At 33.5% G+C, this 14,979-nt stretch overlaps 1 protein-coding gene across 1 annotated transcript; it reads right to left on the bottom strand.

The window, feature by feature from the left end:
• Positions 1–19: 19 nt before the first annotated feature.
• Positions 20–4,337, bottom strand: LOC142617444 (brassinosteroid-related acyltransferase 1). Its single transcript, XM_075790320.1, has 3 exons — positions 3,804–4,337; positions 2,685–3,143; positions 20–766 (listed from the first exon to the last, which is right to left on the bottom strand). The coding sequence occupies exons 1-3, from the start codon at positions 4,248–4,250 to the stop codon at positions 269–271; spliced, it is 1,404 nt and encodes a 467-aa protein (XP_075646435.1). The 5' UTR covers positions 4,251–4,337; the 3' UTR covers positions 20–268.
• Positions 4,338–14,979: the final 10,642 nt, after the last annotated feature.

The raw sequence follows: 14,979 nt of genomic DNA, 5'->3' as shown, positions 1-14,979 counted from the left end.
AAAAAATAGAACATTGTTCTAAAAAAGAAAAGTGCATTCAACTTTATTTGGCTCCATATTGTGTCTTCACCAAACGACATTTCATCTATATTATGTATAGGAATATTAGTTCTTGAACAACTCAGCAAGACAAGTCACAATTATAACAGTGATACTTATATAATCACTTTTCTATAAGCCCTTTTGGAAGACCACCTAAACCTCTCCACCAACTATAATAAGACCAAAAAAAAAATAATAAAGGATGGGGAGAGATCAAAGTTTGATTTTATTGCACTCCATTGAGGAAGTAGTGAGAGAAGGGATCAAGGGTCTTTGAAAGCAAACCAATCCTCACATCAATGCCCCTGTTATCATTAGGATTCTGTATGAAGAATGCAACCTGTGGGATTGGAGAAACCAATGGAGATGCATAAGCTGCTTCTCCATGTAAGAGTGAGATCTTGTGGAATGGCATTCGGGTCCAATCAGAAACTATGGTCAGCTCCTTCAGAGGAGGGAGAGAACCCTGTGGTCCTTCAAGTGCATCAACATATGCATTCACGTAGTCATTGCTTATAGAATTCTTAGCTTCCCTTATTTTCTCAACTATGGTTTCATGGCTTTGTTCCTCCAATGCTCCTGCTGTCAACGCAACAGAGGCAAGCACATAAGCATTGCCACTGAAACCATTTGGTAGAGGCGGCACCATTTTGTTCCTTGTGTCCACTGCAAACTGCAAGCACACCATGGTTTCTTTCCTCACTCCTAAAGCCCTGGTCCTTGCCTGAATTGACAATCAATATTCAAAATTCATGTATAATTTTGTTAATACTACATTATTGTCTTGTATATAATGTATCAAGTAATCATAAATAAACCAACAATGTTACAGAGCATAACAAATTTTACAATTTTTGTTCGAGATTTGTGGAGCTGACAAATTTTGATTAGTGAATATCACTAAATGAAATCACCATTAACATCACTTTTATTATACGCTAATTACAATCTACAAATTCAACACTTGTGAAATTTGATATGTTATTTAACAATATATACAATACAACAATCCAATGACAACTTTTTTTTAATAACTATCGAGATTGTATGTTATAATTTTTTTTTTAATAATACTAAATATTTTAATGCACACAAGGGGAGGGGAGAGAGGAAAATGTTTTTTTTAAAAGAAATTAACAGTGATATATAATAAAAGTGGAATCAATAATAGCCTCATGGAAAGTAATGTTATATCAAATACAACTTTTTTTTGGTAAAAATATCAAATACAACTTAGCCATCTTACTAAGAAAGTTGTGAATTTTTTATATTTACATCTTAGGCGATCATAAAGCTCCAAAACTAATTATATTATTATTAGCTCAACCTCTGTCACAGTTGATCCTGAGTTGTAATTATCTGACCATGAACTTTTCACACATGAGAAAGGACAAGATGCCAATCTTGTAAGATTTGATCTCACTTTTGGTGATTACAAATGGGACTAATCAGATATTATATATTCTTCTAAAACTGCTAAAACAACTTGTTTTGGCTATAAACTTGTCTTGCCTGAACCTGAATCATTAGAATTCTGGTCGAGCATATCATTAATAAATCTCATTAGCACTGATATAATTTGCCAAGTTGTCCTCGACAGACGTTTGATACCGCATCATAACATATTGAGATCTAGGAATATTGGCAATTTGTAAAAATAATCAAAATTCACACACGCACACAGTTCTATTTTTGTTGTATATAGAACTGCTACCTTGAAGCTGACAAGTCATAACTAGGTTTTCGCACATGTTTGCATAGGACCAACAAAAATTTTCTATCTTCAAGGGTTTACGTCATAAATTACCAATTACAAACATTTTCATAGTCCATATGAAAGTGATGTAATACAAATTACACTATAACATTCACATATTATGAAAAAATTGTGAAATCTATATATTGTAGCATTAATTGTTGTTTTTTCACTGTCCTCTCTGGACACTTTTTTATTTGTCCTTTTCAAGTCTAATGTAAACTCGTTTTTAATTTGATTCTATTTCTTATAGAATTCTATTTCTTTTTTCTTTAATTCAATTGTTACGATAAGCTATTAGAGGATTTAATCATTGATTTTTTTTTACAAGGTTTTCCTAGCAATAATAGAGACTAAACAAGATATTAATGATTGCGCTATATTTTGTCTGGTAACTAGGTTGAAGATCTACAACCAAATCTACTCAAATAGTCTAAAAGCATAGTCTTATCATTACTACAGAACTAAATTTTAGCTGGGAAAAAACTTTGTATACAATGAGTCCGTTTGGATAGAACTTATTGCTGAAAACTGAAAACTGAAAACTGAAAACACTGTAGCAAAATAATTTTAAAATGTGTGAATAGTATCGCGGGACCCATTTTTAATGAAAAAGTAGCTGAAAGTGAAATTTGTGGGTCCGTGAACAGTGCATGGATGCACTGTTCACGGACGACTGGTCAACATCTGCGGCTTGAAAAAAAAAAAAAAAAAAAAAAAAGCTTGAAACGCAAAACGCAAAACGCAGCCTTGAATCCAAACACATTCAATATGTTACATATGCTTGAGTTTTTATTACTGAAAACATGAAATAGACACCCTTTTTTAGTTTATTCATCAAAAAACGAAGAGGGTGGAAAATTTTTTAGCGAGTTGAAAAATTTACCTTCCAAAGGTGAGCTGCAACCACATCAAAGGAAGAGCAAGTAAAGCTACCTCCTCTCTGACCCAAGACTTTCCTCTTCAAGCTTTCTATCATTGCACCACTTAGATGAAAGGTCCTAAAAAGGTAACTCTTCTGATTGGAGCTCCCCATTTCGGAGAGATTTTGATTATGAGTAGTAGCTTGCTTTATCAACTGATATAGATGATCTATGGCTGCAGCCCTTGCCACTGAACCTGGGTTTTTGGATAACCTTGTTGCCATGTTTGGGGCTCTACAATTAGCCAACAGTGTTCCTCGCTCATGCACTGGTTTTTGCTGCTGCTCAAGACCTCCCTTTGCTTTCATTATAGCAGAATTAGAAGCCCATGCGCATAAGAAATCATAGGTGGCTGGTCCATCAAACAACGAGTGGCTTGCACCGAAACCTACTGAATAACCTCCACAACCAAACTTTGTCACCTACACCAACACCAACACCAACACCACTTTACTACTTAAGATTACCCACCAAAAACAAAAACAAAACAAAACCCTATCTATCACTTCAAAACCAGGTTCTTGATATTTATCCGGGGAAAAAAAACCAGATTCTTAATATCACTTTTGACTCACCTTTTCACTGTTTTCGATTGTGGATCTTACCATCAGTGCTCAAAAGCAAGTTAGTGATGATATGTAATCAGTAATATTTCATATAATATGCAGATTTTCTCGACAATTGTTACAATTTTATCTTAAGAAATTTTGAACAAGTTGTTTTGTCACCTTTGTTGTCCAGTGTGAAGGAAGCATGTTCCCAAAGGGCATGGAAATACATGTAGCTACCACCCTGTGTGTGACCAATATAATCAAATCTCTTCTTTTTTCGAGAAAACTGCTATCATAGTTGCTGGATGCGGAAGCTTTTTGGGTATAAATTTATGGACAAATATCGATACTATATGTTACAATTTAATTTCCCAAGAGACCAAAAAATAATAATAATTATAAATTAAAAAAAAAAAACCCTAATGAAAGGTTTAGGGCCACTGATAATTTTGTAGCGAACTTCATAAGTAAGGCTTGGGAAAACCATAGAAATGATTAATTTTTTTTAAGGGCTTCAAGAGGAAATCTCACCTGAGCAACAACCAGAGGCATATTAGAGAAGTTTCCATCAAAAACAGGCTTGTACACTAATTTCTCCAAAAAGTCATTGTACTGAGAGAGGTCTCCAAGCTGTGAGATCTTAACTTGGGTCACTGCCTCAACTAGAATTGCACCATTATTGTTGCACCAGAGGTCGAGCTTTCCATCGTTTCGGTTCGGGCAAAGTCTACCCGCTGCCGGGTACCAAACCGACAAGGTCTCCTCCAACCCAGATTTCAAGCTGCTAAACACAGAATTAAGTGACAAATTTTTGTTAGCATGAGATGCGTTATAAAAGAAAACCAAGTACATAAGAATTGGACACTGCCTGTCCAAGTTTGAGAGGTTCAAAACTTTTTGAGGGTGTAAAAGTTTTGGATACACAGGCACAGTCTTTGTAATAGAAACTGTTTGATAATTTCCATGTTGGGAGTCCATGAATGAGTGTGTGTGTGTGTCTTTAGCTCAAATGCTTGTAGCTTTAGTTTGTGAGGGAGACACAAGAGAACAGCTTTCTAAATATAAGGAGAGAAAGCTTATTAGATTCCTAGGAGCTAACCTAAGTGTCTCTCTGAGATTTATTTAAATGTTATGAAAATAAGACTGATTTGTAAAGCATTTTTTGTTTGTTTTTTTAAACTAGTAAAATAAAAAATGCTTTGCATGGCACTGTTTTTCTAAGAAAAAAAATTCCCGTGGGTCGGCGACTGTATTAGTTGGCTCCCACTGGATGAGAGTGAGTGAGTGAGTGACAATGACCTAATACCTATCATCTGTGGTGTAGAACTCTGATTGATCATGATCATCAGTCGGCGGGCCCACACGTATGTCTATTTTGTGGGACCATCAGTAGCGCGCGGGGGGCTAACGTCCAGACAGCGATCGAGCAAGTCCAGAATTCTAGCTAGTCTGGCTTTCAGAAGAATCAGAACTCAGCAGTCAACTTTGATGTCATTGTTGTGGTGGTGAGTGTGACATATATTGTTCATTGTAATCATTTAATCCACTGTAACAAGGGGAAAATCGACCTCTATATCAGCTAAAGCATGTGAGCTTGTCACATCCAACAAATGGATAAATATTACCTGTTTTCCTACTAATAAGTTAGGGGTAAAAAGTTAGGAGTAATACACATTCCACATGAGCTTTTACATAACTTTACACATGTACCATTTTTGAATTGAAACAACTTGAAATCACCATTAGTTCAAAATCATAACTTTATATCTCAATTTTTAGTTTAAAAATAAGATATGTAAAATTGTCATAACAGATTGTGCCTAATAAACATAATCCATAAATTAGGGTTCAAATCATTACATGCTTTTCTACTAATAAGTTAAATTAGGTTCAAGAGATAGCCAACGATAATAGTATTTTTCACGGTTCTAAAATCACATCTTTCTTTCTTACTCCTATTATATTCTACATATCTATTAAAATAAAAAATTTTAGAAAAAAGTTTGAATCTGATATATCCTATTAGGGTGAGGCATGGATTAAAATGTTATTCTCTTTTTAAAATAGTGTATATGGTACATTATTAAGCCAATTAAAGTTTAAATCAATGACATGACATTATAATAATTAGTCTCAATTATGAACTAGGGAGACGCAAAAATGAAGAAACTGTAGTGATGCACAAGGCCAGCAACGATCAAATTGAACAGCCATACATATGTAGGTAGTCTTGCATTTACATGGTGGCAGTAGCAATTGAGAGTAGCTTACAAATTATTAACTCTGCAAGTTTGCTCCAACTTTTACCTGAGCAAATTGCTAGTGATCGAGTTGCGAAACAAGCAAAAAGAGCAAAAGGTGAACGATTATTCAACTGAAAATCTCTTAGGTTGAGTTTCAAAAGGTGGCTAACAGTGCACTAGGCACTAGCAAAGTGGGCTGGCACTATTTCAATAACAAAAACTGTATGATTGTTGTGGTAAATGTTGGTTTGCCATTTACTGTGGAGGAGGATAAGCCAAATGGGAATAAGGCCCACAATACTCGATGTACTTTTGTTTGTTGGTCACCAGTTCAAGTGTTCAACAAGATTCTATACACTTGCATTACTATAACTTGTAGCAAACAACCAAAACAAAGAAAGCATTATTTTTTGTTTTCTTTAAGAGAGGGAAAGAAAAAAAAAAGTAGACTAGCTAATTAATTTGTGGCAACAAAGGGATGTGGGGTTCAAGCCTGATAGAAAAATAGGTTCGCATGTCTCGCTGAGAGAGAGAGAAAGAAAGAAAGAGAGGAGAGGAGGGATTAGGATTTAGGGGAGGGGGTTGGGAAGTTGCTGTATGCATCACAACATGCGTGCATTCGAAGCCCAGACTTGTCTTTTCCTGTCTCTGCCTTTCCCAGCACTACCCTTATTTCCAGGTCTAACCCTTTTTCTATTGACCTTCTCTCATCCACCCTTTTTCCCCTTGGCTCACATTGTTTAGTATAAAAAACCAGTCCTCCTTTTGGCAGTGCCTGCAGTTCCTCTACCATATCTACTAGTATATAGCCATTATTTGTTTATCAATAGAATTTGTTCTTTTGCACTACTTGTAAAGTGTTTTCTTCTTTTTTATTTGACATATTCACATTGGCAATCTATATAACATGCATGTTTATGTAAGCAGCAAATTTTCATGCATGAGTATGGCTTATGCATGATAGCTCAATAATTTTTTTAAGAACCCTCACCCTAGTAATAGATTGAAAATTTTTCAAATGTGCAAAACTTAACTACAAGTATTATTAAGATCTTAGATTCCCAATTGAATTCTACCCCCACATGGTTCTATTGATCAATAAAAAAAACAAACATTGTTATCTATTTTAAGAAAACTAAACTCAACTATTTAGTTTATTAGTTTTTGCTACCTTACTGTTGAATTTAATTTAAAGACCTAATTTCTGACCCTAAAAAACTGTATTTAGATTTTACTATTTCTAAATTATTGTAGGCTCTTTGCAATGAAAGCAATGCTATACTTTCTTTTTCTTTTCTACAATGGATGCTCATTGATGGGCTACACATAATCAAGAATACCTATTTGTCCTCTCTAATATCACTTCCAAGTGTTGGAGAGACAACATTTTGGGGAGACTCCATATGAGGTCTTAGTATAATATATAGGAAAACAACTTAATCCAAAATTTTAAGCCCATGGGTGTGGTCCCAATTATATTATAATAACCACTCAATCTTGTCATTAGTATCTAATGTGAGACTTCATTACGAAGCTAATAACCCCCTTGAATAAAAACCTTTTTCTTAACAATCCAAACCCAATCCCATGCATTACCATCATCCATATTGTACACTTTACTCAACCATAGTTGCAGTGAACATATGAGTATTCCTTGCATGCAATGGGAGTCATTGGCATGAAGAATCGTCTTGACTCATCACTAGCGGAACATTTACTTAAACATGAGTTGAGCTAATGAAGGAGTCTTTCTCATTCTACTTGGTGCGACCCATTAATGAACACTTACCCAATCGAGCCATTAGCTCTAGTAATACTTGTTGGGGAGACTCTAATTGAGGGGTTGATATAACATTAAGAAATACCACTTTATCCAAAAGCTTAAGCCAATGCATTTGGACTTTTCTATTATATTCATTCTTCAACTTTTTTACTTTTTCTCCATGTGTGGCTTTTACTCACATGTGTACACCCAAAAATCTTCCCCTCATATCTGAGTCATTGTCTCTGCTCTATGGGCTTCGAAACCTCTTTGTAGACCATGAACAATCCCTACTAACTCCCTCTTGCCTATGGCTTTTTCCTTCTCTTACGCTTCATCCATGGCCCTCTCGTACACCATCCATGGTAACCACATGTCAACCATGCATGCTCACCCTTTATAGGAACCTCATGTTGTGTCATTCTTCTTTAATTGTTCGCACCATTGAAAATACTATTTTCTTAGGCATTTTTTCAGGATCATTTGTGTGGGTTTTATGAGCTTGCTTTGTGTGATGCACAATTGTTTGGGCTCCAAGTACACGCACTCCAATTCCAAAAGGAGCTTTAATAACCTTGCCACCTTTTCTACACATCACTATGTGCTCTAATACCTTCTTTTTTTTTGGGTAAAAAATAAATATATTACTGCAACTAACTAGCCAAAATAGGCTCAAAACAGAGTCTGTTTAAGTACAGACCATGGGCATCAGCCTTGAGAAAATCCATAATGTCCACAGGCGGACTGCTAAAAACATAAAAATCAAGTGCTTGATTGGAACCCAGTCTAGCCAAGACATCTACACATCTATTGGCCTCTCTGAAACAGTGCTTAACATGAACTCGTGGGAGTTGAGATATTAAGTACCTGCAATCATCCACCAAAGGAGAAACAACATTATGAGCAACCCTGAGATTTTTCAGCAGGTCAACTATGGTATGTGCTCTGATACCACTTGTTGAAGAAATAATATTTTTGGGAGACTCTAGTTAAGGTCATAATATAACCTATAGGGACACAACCTAAGCCGAGAGGGTGTTATTAGTTTTAGGCTTATGAATTTGGATCATTATGTTATATTAACTACTTATTTTTTGTAATAAGTATTGAATGTGAGGCCATTACTTATCAAATCACACCACTCACACTTAAATATTCCAACACAAATTAATTGTTTCAATTCTTTTTTTTTTTTTTTTTTTTTATACAAGATAGAATTTATACTATGGTCTAATCTAAGTGTATATATGTGTAAAACTCTCTCCTGAAGACTTGAACCCTGGCTCTTACTCCCTAACACCCCATAAACACTTATACTTGTGGAGTGACTATCGCATCAAAGGTGCGTGGTGGTAAATGTTTCAATTCTAAGTCCCTTGTTGTTGTTGAAAGATAGAAGATTTCACCAATTAAATAACTTGACACTTACAAGTAATGTTAATGCTTCATAGATAGCATTCTCTGGTTATTTAAGGATGTCATATGCTAACGATAAGGTCTAATTATTTTATATACAAGCATTAATTTTCTTTTATAAATCCCCAAGTATGGTTAATCTAAATCCAAATTTATTAGGATTTAGATTAACAATATCCGTTGACATTGTAATAAACATGGGCTATAATACTTGGGCAAATTGGGAAGAAAAAGTCAAGTCTTGAAGTTGCCCGAAGAAATGCAAACTGTAAATTTCACTCAAACGAAACCTCATCTCACTCAAGCAAAACAATAATTTAATAAGTCGATCTGTCCTTTGAGCGAGAATGTAGGCTTTGTTTTTCAATACCTCTAGGAAAAGAAGTGTTCTACTTTGTTTAACCTATTTCTAAATACAACAAAGCATGACTTTTCAACCTAAGAAGGCTACTATACCTTGAGCCTCCTGAGAGCATTCCTTTGTTTTCAAAACCCTTTTCTTTGTTCTTGTTCTAACTCTTGGCTTTGCACCCCCAAGTATTCATGGTATACCTTCAACCAAGAACCTTAAGAACCCATGCTTATTGAAACCAAAAAGTTCTTTATCTTGTATCGATGCATGCATTGAGGTCCCAAAGTTCCAACATGAAGCAAACGTGCCATTCATGAAGGAATTCATGTAAAAGAAGTTTAGCGGTTATGAAGTTATGTGAAGTCAACAAGTTATCTATTGGGCCAGTAAGATCCAATTACTATGATTTTGTGATTTTTGTAAATTCCTTTATAGTAAATTTTCTTGTGGGTACATTACTTCTGTTATCCGTAGTGGTTTTTCCATTATTCAAGAAGTTATTATTTTATTTTTCACTTCATTATTAAATTTTAAAATTTTTTATGTTATTTAATTTATTGCATTATTATTACTTTGATTGATTTGGTTATTATAGAAATTTGTAACTCTAGCATTTTTCATTATAAATTATATTAGAAATGATATGTCCATAACATTTTCAATACACTTTCACAATAAATAATATGTGGCAAGTAATTATTTGCTGTTATGAGTAAACAAAAAAGTAATTTAAGTTGTAAATTCAGCTTAAAACCAATAACAAACTTACCACTTATCATTTGTTGTGAAAATGTTTAGACCGTAGCACCTCTCTAATATATTGTTTTATTGCTTACTAGAGCTTAACTTAACTAAAGTATCAACTTGTTTGAATTTTCATTGATTAAGTTGTACTGGGGGTCAGAATAGAATTTTTAAAATTAATAATAGCAATTAATCTTCTCCTAAGTTTTACATAGTTCACGATAATTTGCCAGTAGCTCAAGTTCCGAATATTGAAGCTAATTCAGAAATTGTTTTCGACCAAACAATTTCTAGTGATGTCAAATAAGATGGGTACTTATTCTCATGCTAGCGTTCTTTCGGAATTATTCTCTTCATTTTCTTATAGGTTCAATTCATGAACCTGAGTATATGTCATTGTGCTTGTTTGTGAAGACATGTAGTGCATGTTAATGCGTGGACATATAATATATATACATTGCTTTTTCTTGCTCATATTCTCTTTTCTTTTCTTTTTTCTGGGGGGAAAGCTTTTCGTACTCATATTCGCTCAATCTCTTTTTCATGGGGAAAAGTGAAAACTACAATTATAATCATTTGGCGCAGTTCATCTCTATGTCACCATTCACATTGCTTTTTATGCAGGGACGTGGTACATTTTTTTCCGTTCATAAAACTTATGTATGAGCGAGGCAACATGACATGGAATCATAGATATATATATATATATGTGTGTGTGTGTCGCGCGCGCGCGCAGAAATAAAAAATAAAAATAAAATGTTTTAATATAATGATGTTGTGGTATTCAAGTGATAATGACATTATTTATGGTATATCATATCTATATTTTGAATCTCACCTCCATTCTCTCGTTATCTACTTATCCAACAAATAAAAATATAAAATCTACCTAAAATAGTGGTGTAATAAAGATTTTTCTAAGTAATTGTAAACTTTAACTTTTTTTAAAGAAGGAATGTAAACTTTAACTTAAAGCTACATACATACATACACACACATACATACGTGTATGTATATATATATGAATTATTTTTTCGATGAGATTTCATTTTTTTAAATCTATATTTTCTTTTACTTGATAAATTTATTCATATATAAGAAATATTACTTTAATCAATTTCAAAACTCTTAAAATTATAATCTCATATTTTTAAATTAACTTTCTAACTTGAGTTATGTATTAACTACTAAAGAACATTTAGCTAAGCCACATCATTCCTGGTTTTGGAAAAATATTAGGAATCATGGGATTAAAGTTTTGAGAGAAGGCAAATGGTGTGTAGGAGATGGATACAACATCCCCCTCAATCATCTTTATTGGTTCCATACACCCAACCTGGATTTGAACAACCCGAGGTTCCCTACAAGTACAGTGGGAGACTTGATTGATCATAACATCAAGTCTTGGAAAGTGGATTTGATTAGGAATATTTACCCACCTTTTGCTAGAGCCATTTGGCATGGTTCAACCCTAGCCATACACACTTCTCACTTTAGCAATTTATCCATCCATCAGTGGCTAAAATCTGTAATCTTTAATCACAAAGTGAAGGATGATATGTCAATGGCCTACCTTCAAGCTATTTTCATTACTCTATGATCCATTTGGACCTATAGGAACTGGGTGATCCATCAAGGAATCTGTCCAAACCCTATAGATGTTATACTAATGGCTCAATCACTATCTTGCAGGTACAGAAGCACATTCTCCAATTCTGCTCAGGACCGCAGAGATGCAGCATCAACACCCACTGTGCCACGGACAACAACAGCACACCAACAATTTCTAGCAGGACCATGGGATCAATCATCAAGATTGCTGCTGCCAAGGGTCGAAGAAACCATAGACGAGCTTTTGCATATAATGCCAGTAATATAGAGGGAGTTTGTGTCTTTTCTGGTGCAGCTAGTATTTTGCCAACTTCATCCACGGAGGCCCTATTAGAAGCTATGGTTGCTGCTGGTATCACAGCTAGGGATCATGGATTTCATCATCTTTTGTTTTTGACTAATAATAGGAATGTATTTTAGGTCTTAAAGAAGGAAAAGGCAACAAATTGGCTTGATATCATCAGATTGGCTGATTTGAATCCTCTTATCTCTCAAGGTCTGAACTGTAACGTGTTTTGTGTGCCTCCTGTAGTGGTTAATTATGTCTGGTATGTAGCTAAGAGTATTAAAAGCTAAGAATTGTTCATTTAGTTTTATTTCGAACATGAGCCAAGTTTGAGATCATCAACAAATAAGATTACATATTCAAATTTTGTCCAATTTTTTGTTGAACAAGCTTAAAGCTCACAAGTTATTTAATTGACTTTTTTCCCTATATATAGTAAATATTTTACTAAATATTTTTTTACTCCTTTACAAATCTATAAATTTTATTACGAATGAATTGTTTATACTATAATAAACTTCAAATAATAGTTTGATATCATATGAACCTCTTAAAAACTTATAGAATCTATAATCTGCCTATAAAAGGATAATTTGAAACAAATATACATAAATAAATAAATGTAATATTAAATATAGCTAAATCGAATTCATGAACACATTATTATGTTTAAATTTAACATTTTTAATAATTGAGCATAAACTTGGACTTAAACTTAGCTTATTTGCTAAACAAACTAATATAAATAAGTTCCTGAGTCAAGTTTAAGCTATTTATAAACAACTTGATTCATTTACGACCTTAATTTTTTGAAATTGGGACAATATCTTAGAAATGCATTATTTTTCATTCTTTTATATTTTTATAGAGCTATAAATTTTTAAAATTACCCCCAATGATCTAGTCTTTCAAAAAATTTATTATTATTGAACCTACAAAAAAGCAAAGTGAGGTGTGCAGAGAAACATTTTCTAGAGCGTCTTTCAGTCTTTTTCTTTAGATTGTATGTTATTTGTTCCTCTGTGTCGGTACTCAGTAGACAAGTATTATATAGAAATTAAGAGTTGGACAAGGAAAATAATTTAAATATAATAACCTTATACTACCTCTCTCCATTCTCTATTACGGCTATACATGCTCTCAAAAGGCCAAATAGAATGATCTTAATCAACGAAAGTTTTAATAGTTTTTTTTTTAAATTAATTCGGAATAATTATACTGACTAACTTGCCATGTATTGGTGCATTTTTTTTTTTTTTTTTTTACTTTTTCCATTTTTAAAATTTTGACAAGCACTAATAAACTACAATGATTATGTCAGCCGACTTCAAAACAAGGTGTGTTATTGTTTGGGATATATTACAAAACAAAGTCTTCTTTGGTTCGGTTTAAAGGATAAAAGACCTATCAAAAAATACAATAAAAAAGAAAAAGAAAGGCTTGAAGGATCAAAAGCAAAAGGCAAATTTAAAAAGAAAAATGCATAAATAAATAAAATAAAGATGTAGTGATCAGTAGTGAATTCATGGAAATCAAGTCAATAAACAAATTAGGGTCATGCGCAAACACTTACGCCTTTGATGATATCGTAAACCCTTCACGCTACTCAAAAGGACCATAATCAAATTCAAAACCACTTTGAAGTAGGAATGCATATGTGGCCAAAATGGTGGAGTGAGTAGAGGGCACTCTATGACCTCATGAGTCATGAGTCATGAGTCATGACTATTATTTTCAACTGTGAAAGTATAAATGTTTTAAAGTAAGCTGAAATTGGATGCCTTTTTGTTGTCTCTACCTAAACAATAATAAGATTATTATGACTTATATGAGATCATAGAATGAACCATCCTAATTTCGTTTGTCGAAATGACCTCATAGAATGGATTATTATGATTAAATCATTATTTGTAGTATAAAGATCCACATTCATATATTAGTAATGATATGGTGATGGTGATGTGAGTTGACAACTAATTAATCTACAATTTTATCGTACGTATAATGAACTTTCTTTCCTATCGTTTGATAATTTTTAACTTCACCTATGGTTTGAATGGTCGAGTTGTGCTTTAACAAAAAGGAAAACCATTTGCAGTATTAAGTTATATATGGTACATTTGTGTCTCACTCTTTTGCATTTTGTAACTTTTTCTTTTCCTCTTTCTTCTACATCTTCTCCTGCTCTTGCTTGTTGAAGAAAAAGAGAAGGGAGAGGGAGATGCATCATTCTTGTAGGTGGGCAAACAAATATTAAGATGCGGGACCATTCTCAAAAAGCTTGGCCAAAAGCAAATTTGGTTTTGCAGTTTGGTCGGTCATAGTCCTCTATAAGATCAAACCACTTTACGTTGTTTTGATCAATATGAACTCAATTTTATTTTTAAATGAAATTCATGAATGTTCATTGGACGGTTCAAATGACATTGCTATTATTGGATTATTCTAAAATTACGATTGAATTTATTCCTTGGATTCCTTGGTTGAAAAATAGGGTGTCTAGACTCTAGAGGGCACCCTCGATTTTACTAATGGAGTGAGTTTGTTTAACATAGTCATGTCTTATATCATATTTTTAGTCTCTCACTATAACACAATCCTTTATGACTTGTGCGCTCTTTTGATTAATCTTACCATTCACCTCCCTAGAATCACCTGCCAATTCATCGTTTGTTTGTACTGCTCCTTTGAGCTTAGGGAAATAAGCTTATCCATCCGATGTTTTTCACCAAGATCTTGATCTATGCTAATGTCTCTATCCCTTCTGACCTCGAGCTTTTCAAGCCTAAAGCTTCCATTGGGAGGAACACGTTGAAGAAGATGTGTTATGCCCCGAAAATTTCAATCCCAAAAATCCCTTTTTATCAACAAATAGAAAACCTTTAAAAAAAATAATTTTTGTCTCTAAATAAAAACCCATGATAAATCATCTAATCTGTAAAAAATCAATTAGTCTAAACTCCACAAGATTTATACATTTTTTTTTTTAAAGAAAAACTCAAATTCTCACAAGAGGATTCATTCTAAATTAAAACTTAAAATTCCAATACATATTACATAAGGAGCTTCCTCAAGAAACCACCAAGTGTTTGACATTTCATAATATAAGATCACTTGCAACAAAGCGATCACATCTAGAAACCTCTTTTCACTACGAATCTGAGCCAAATAAACATTATAGTTCCTAATGAGGGCATAAAAAATTCTACCTCAACTAGTAAAAACTCAAATTCTCACAAGAGGATTCATTCTAAATTAAAACTTAAAATTCCAATACATAAGGAGCTTCCTCA

This window comes from Castanea sativa, chromosome 1 (assembly GCF_040712315.1).
Source record: "Castanea sativa cultivar Marrone di Chiusa Pesio chromosome 1, ASM4071231v1".
Classification (NCBI taxonomy): Eukaryota; Viridiplantae; Streptophyta; class Magnoliopsida; order Fagales; family Fagaceae; genus Castanea; species Castanea sativa.
Note: the sequence above shows the minus strand (reverse complement) of the source record. Positions and strands in the feature narration are given on the sequence as shown.

Excerpts from the sequence above, each read along its gene's own strand:
- LOC142617444 (XM_075790320.1), bottom strand. The coding sequence starts at position 4,250 with ATGGACTCCCAACATGGAAATTATCAAACAGTTTCTATTACAAAGACT. Across the intron at positions 3,144-3,803 it reads TGCCTCTGGTTGTTGCTCAG|GTGACAAAGTTTGGTTGTGG; the intron begins GTGAGATTTCCT and ends GTGTTGGTGTAG. Across the intron at positions 767-2,684 it reads TTGCAGCTCACCTTTGGAAG|GCAAGGACCAGGGCTTTAGG; the intron begins GTAAATTTTTCA and ends TTGTCAATTCAG.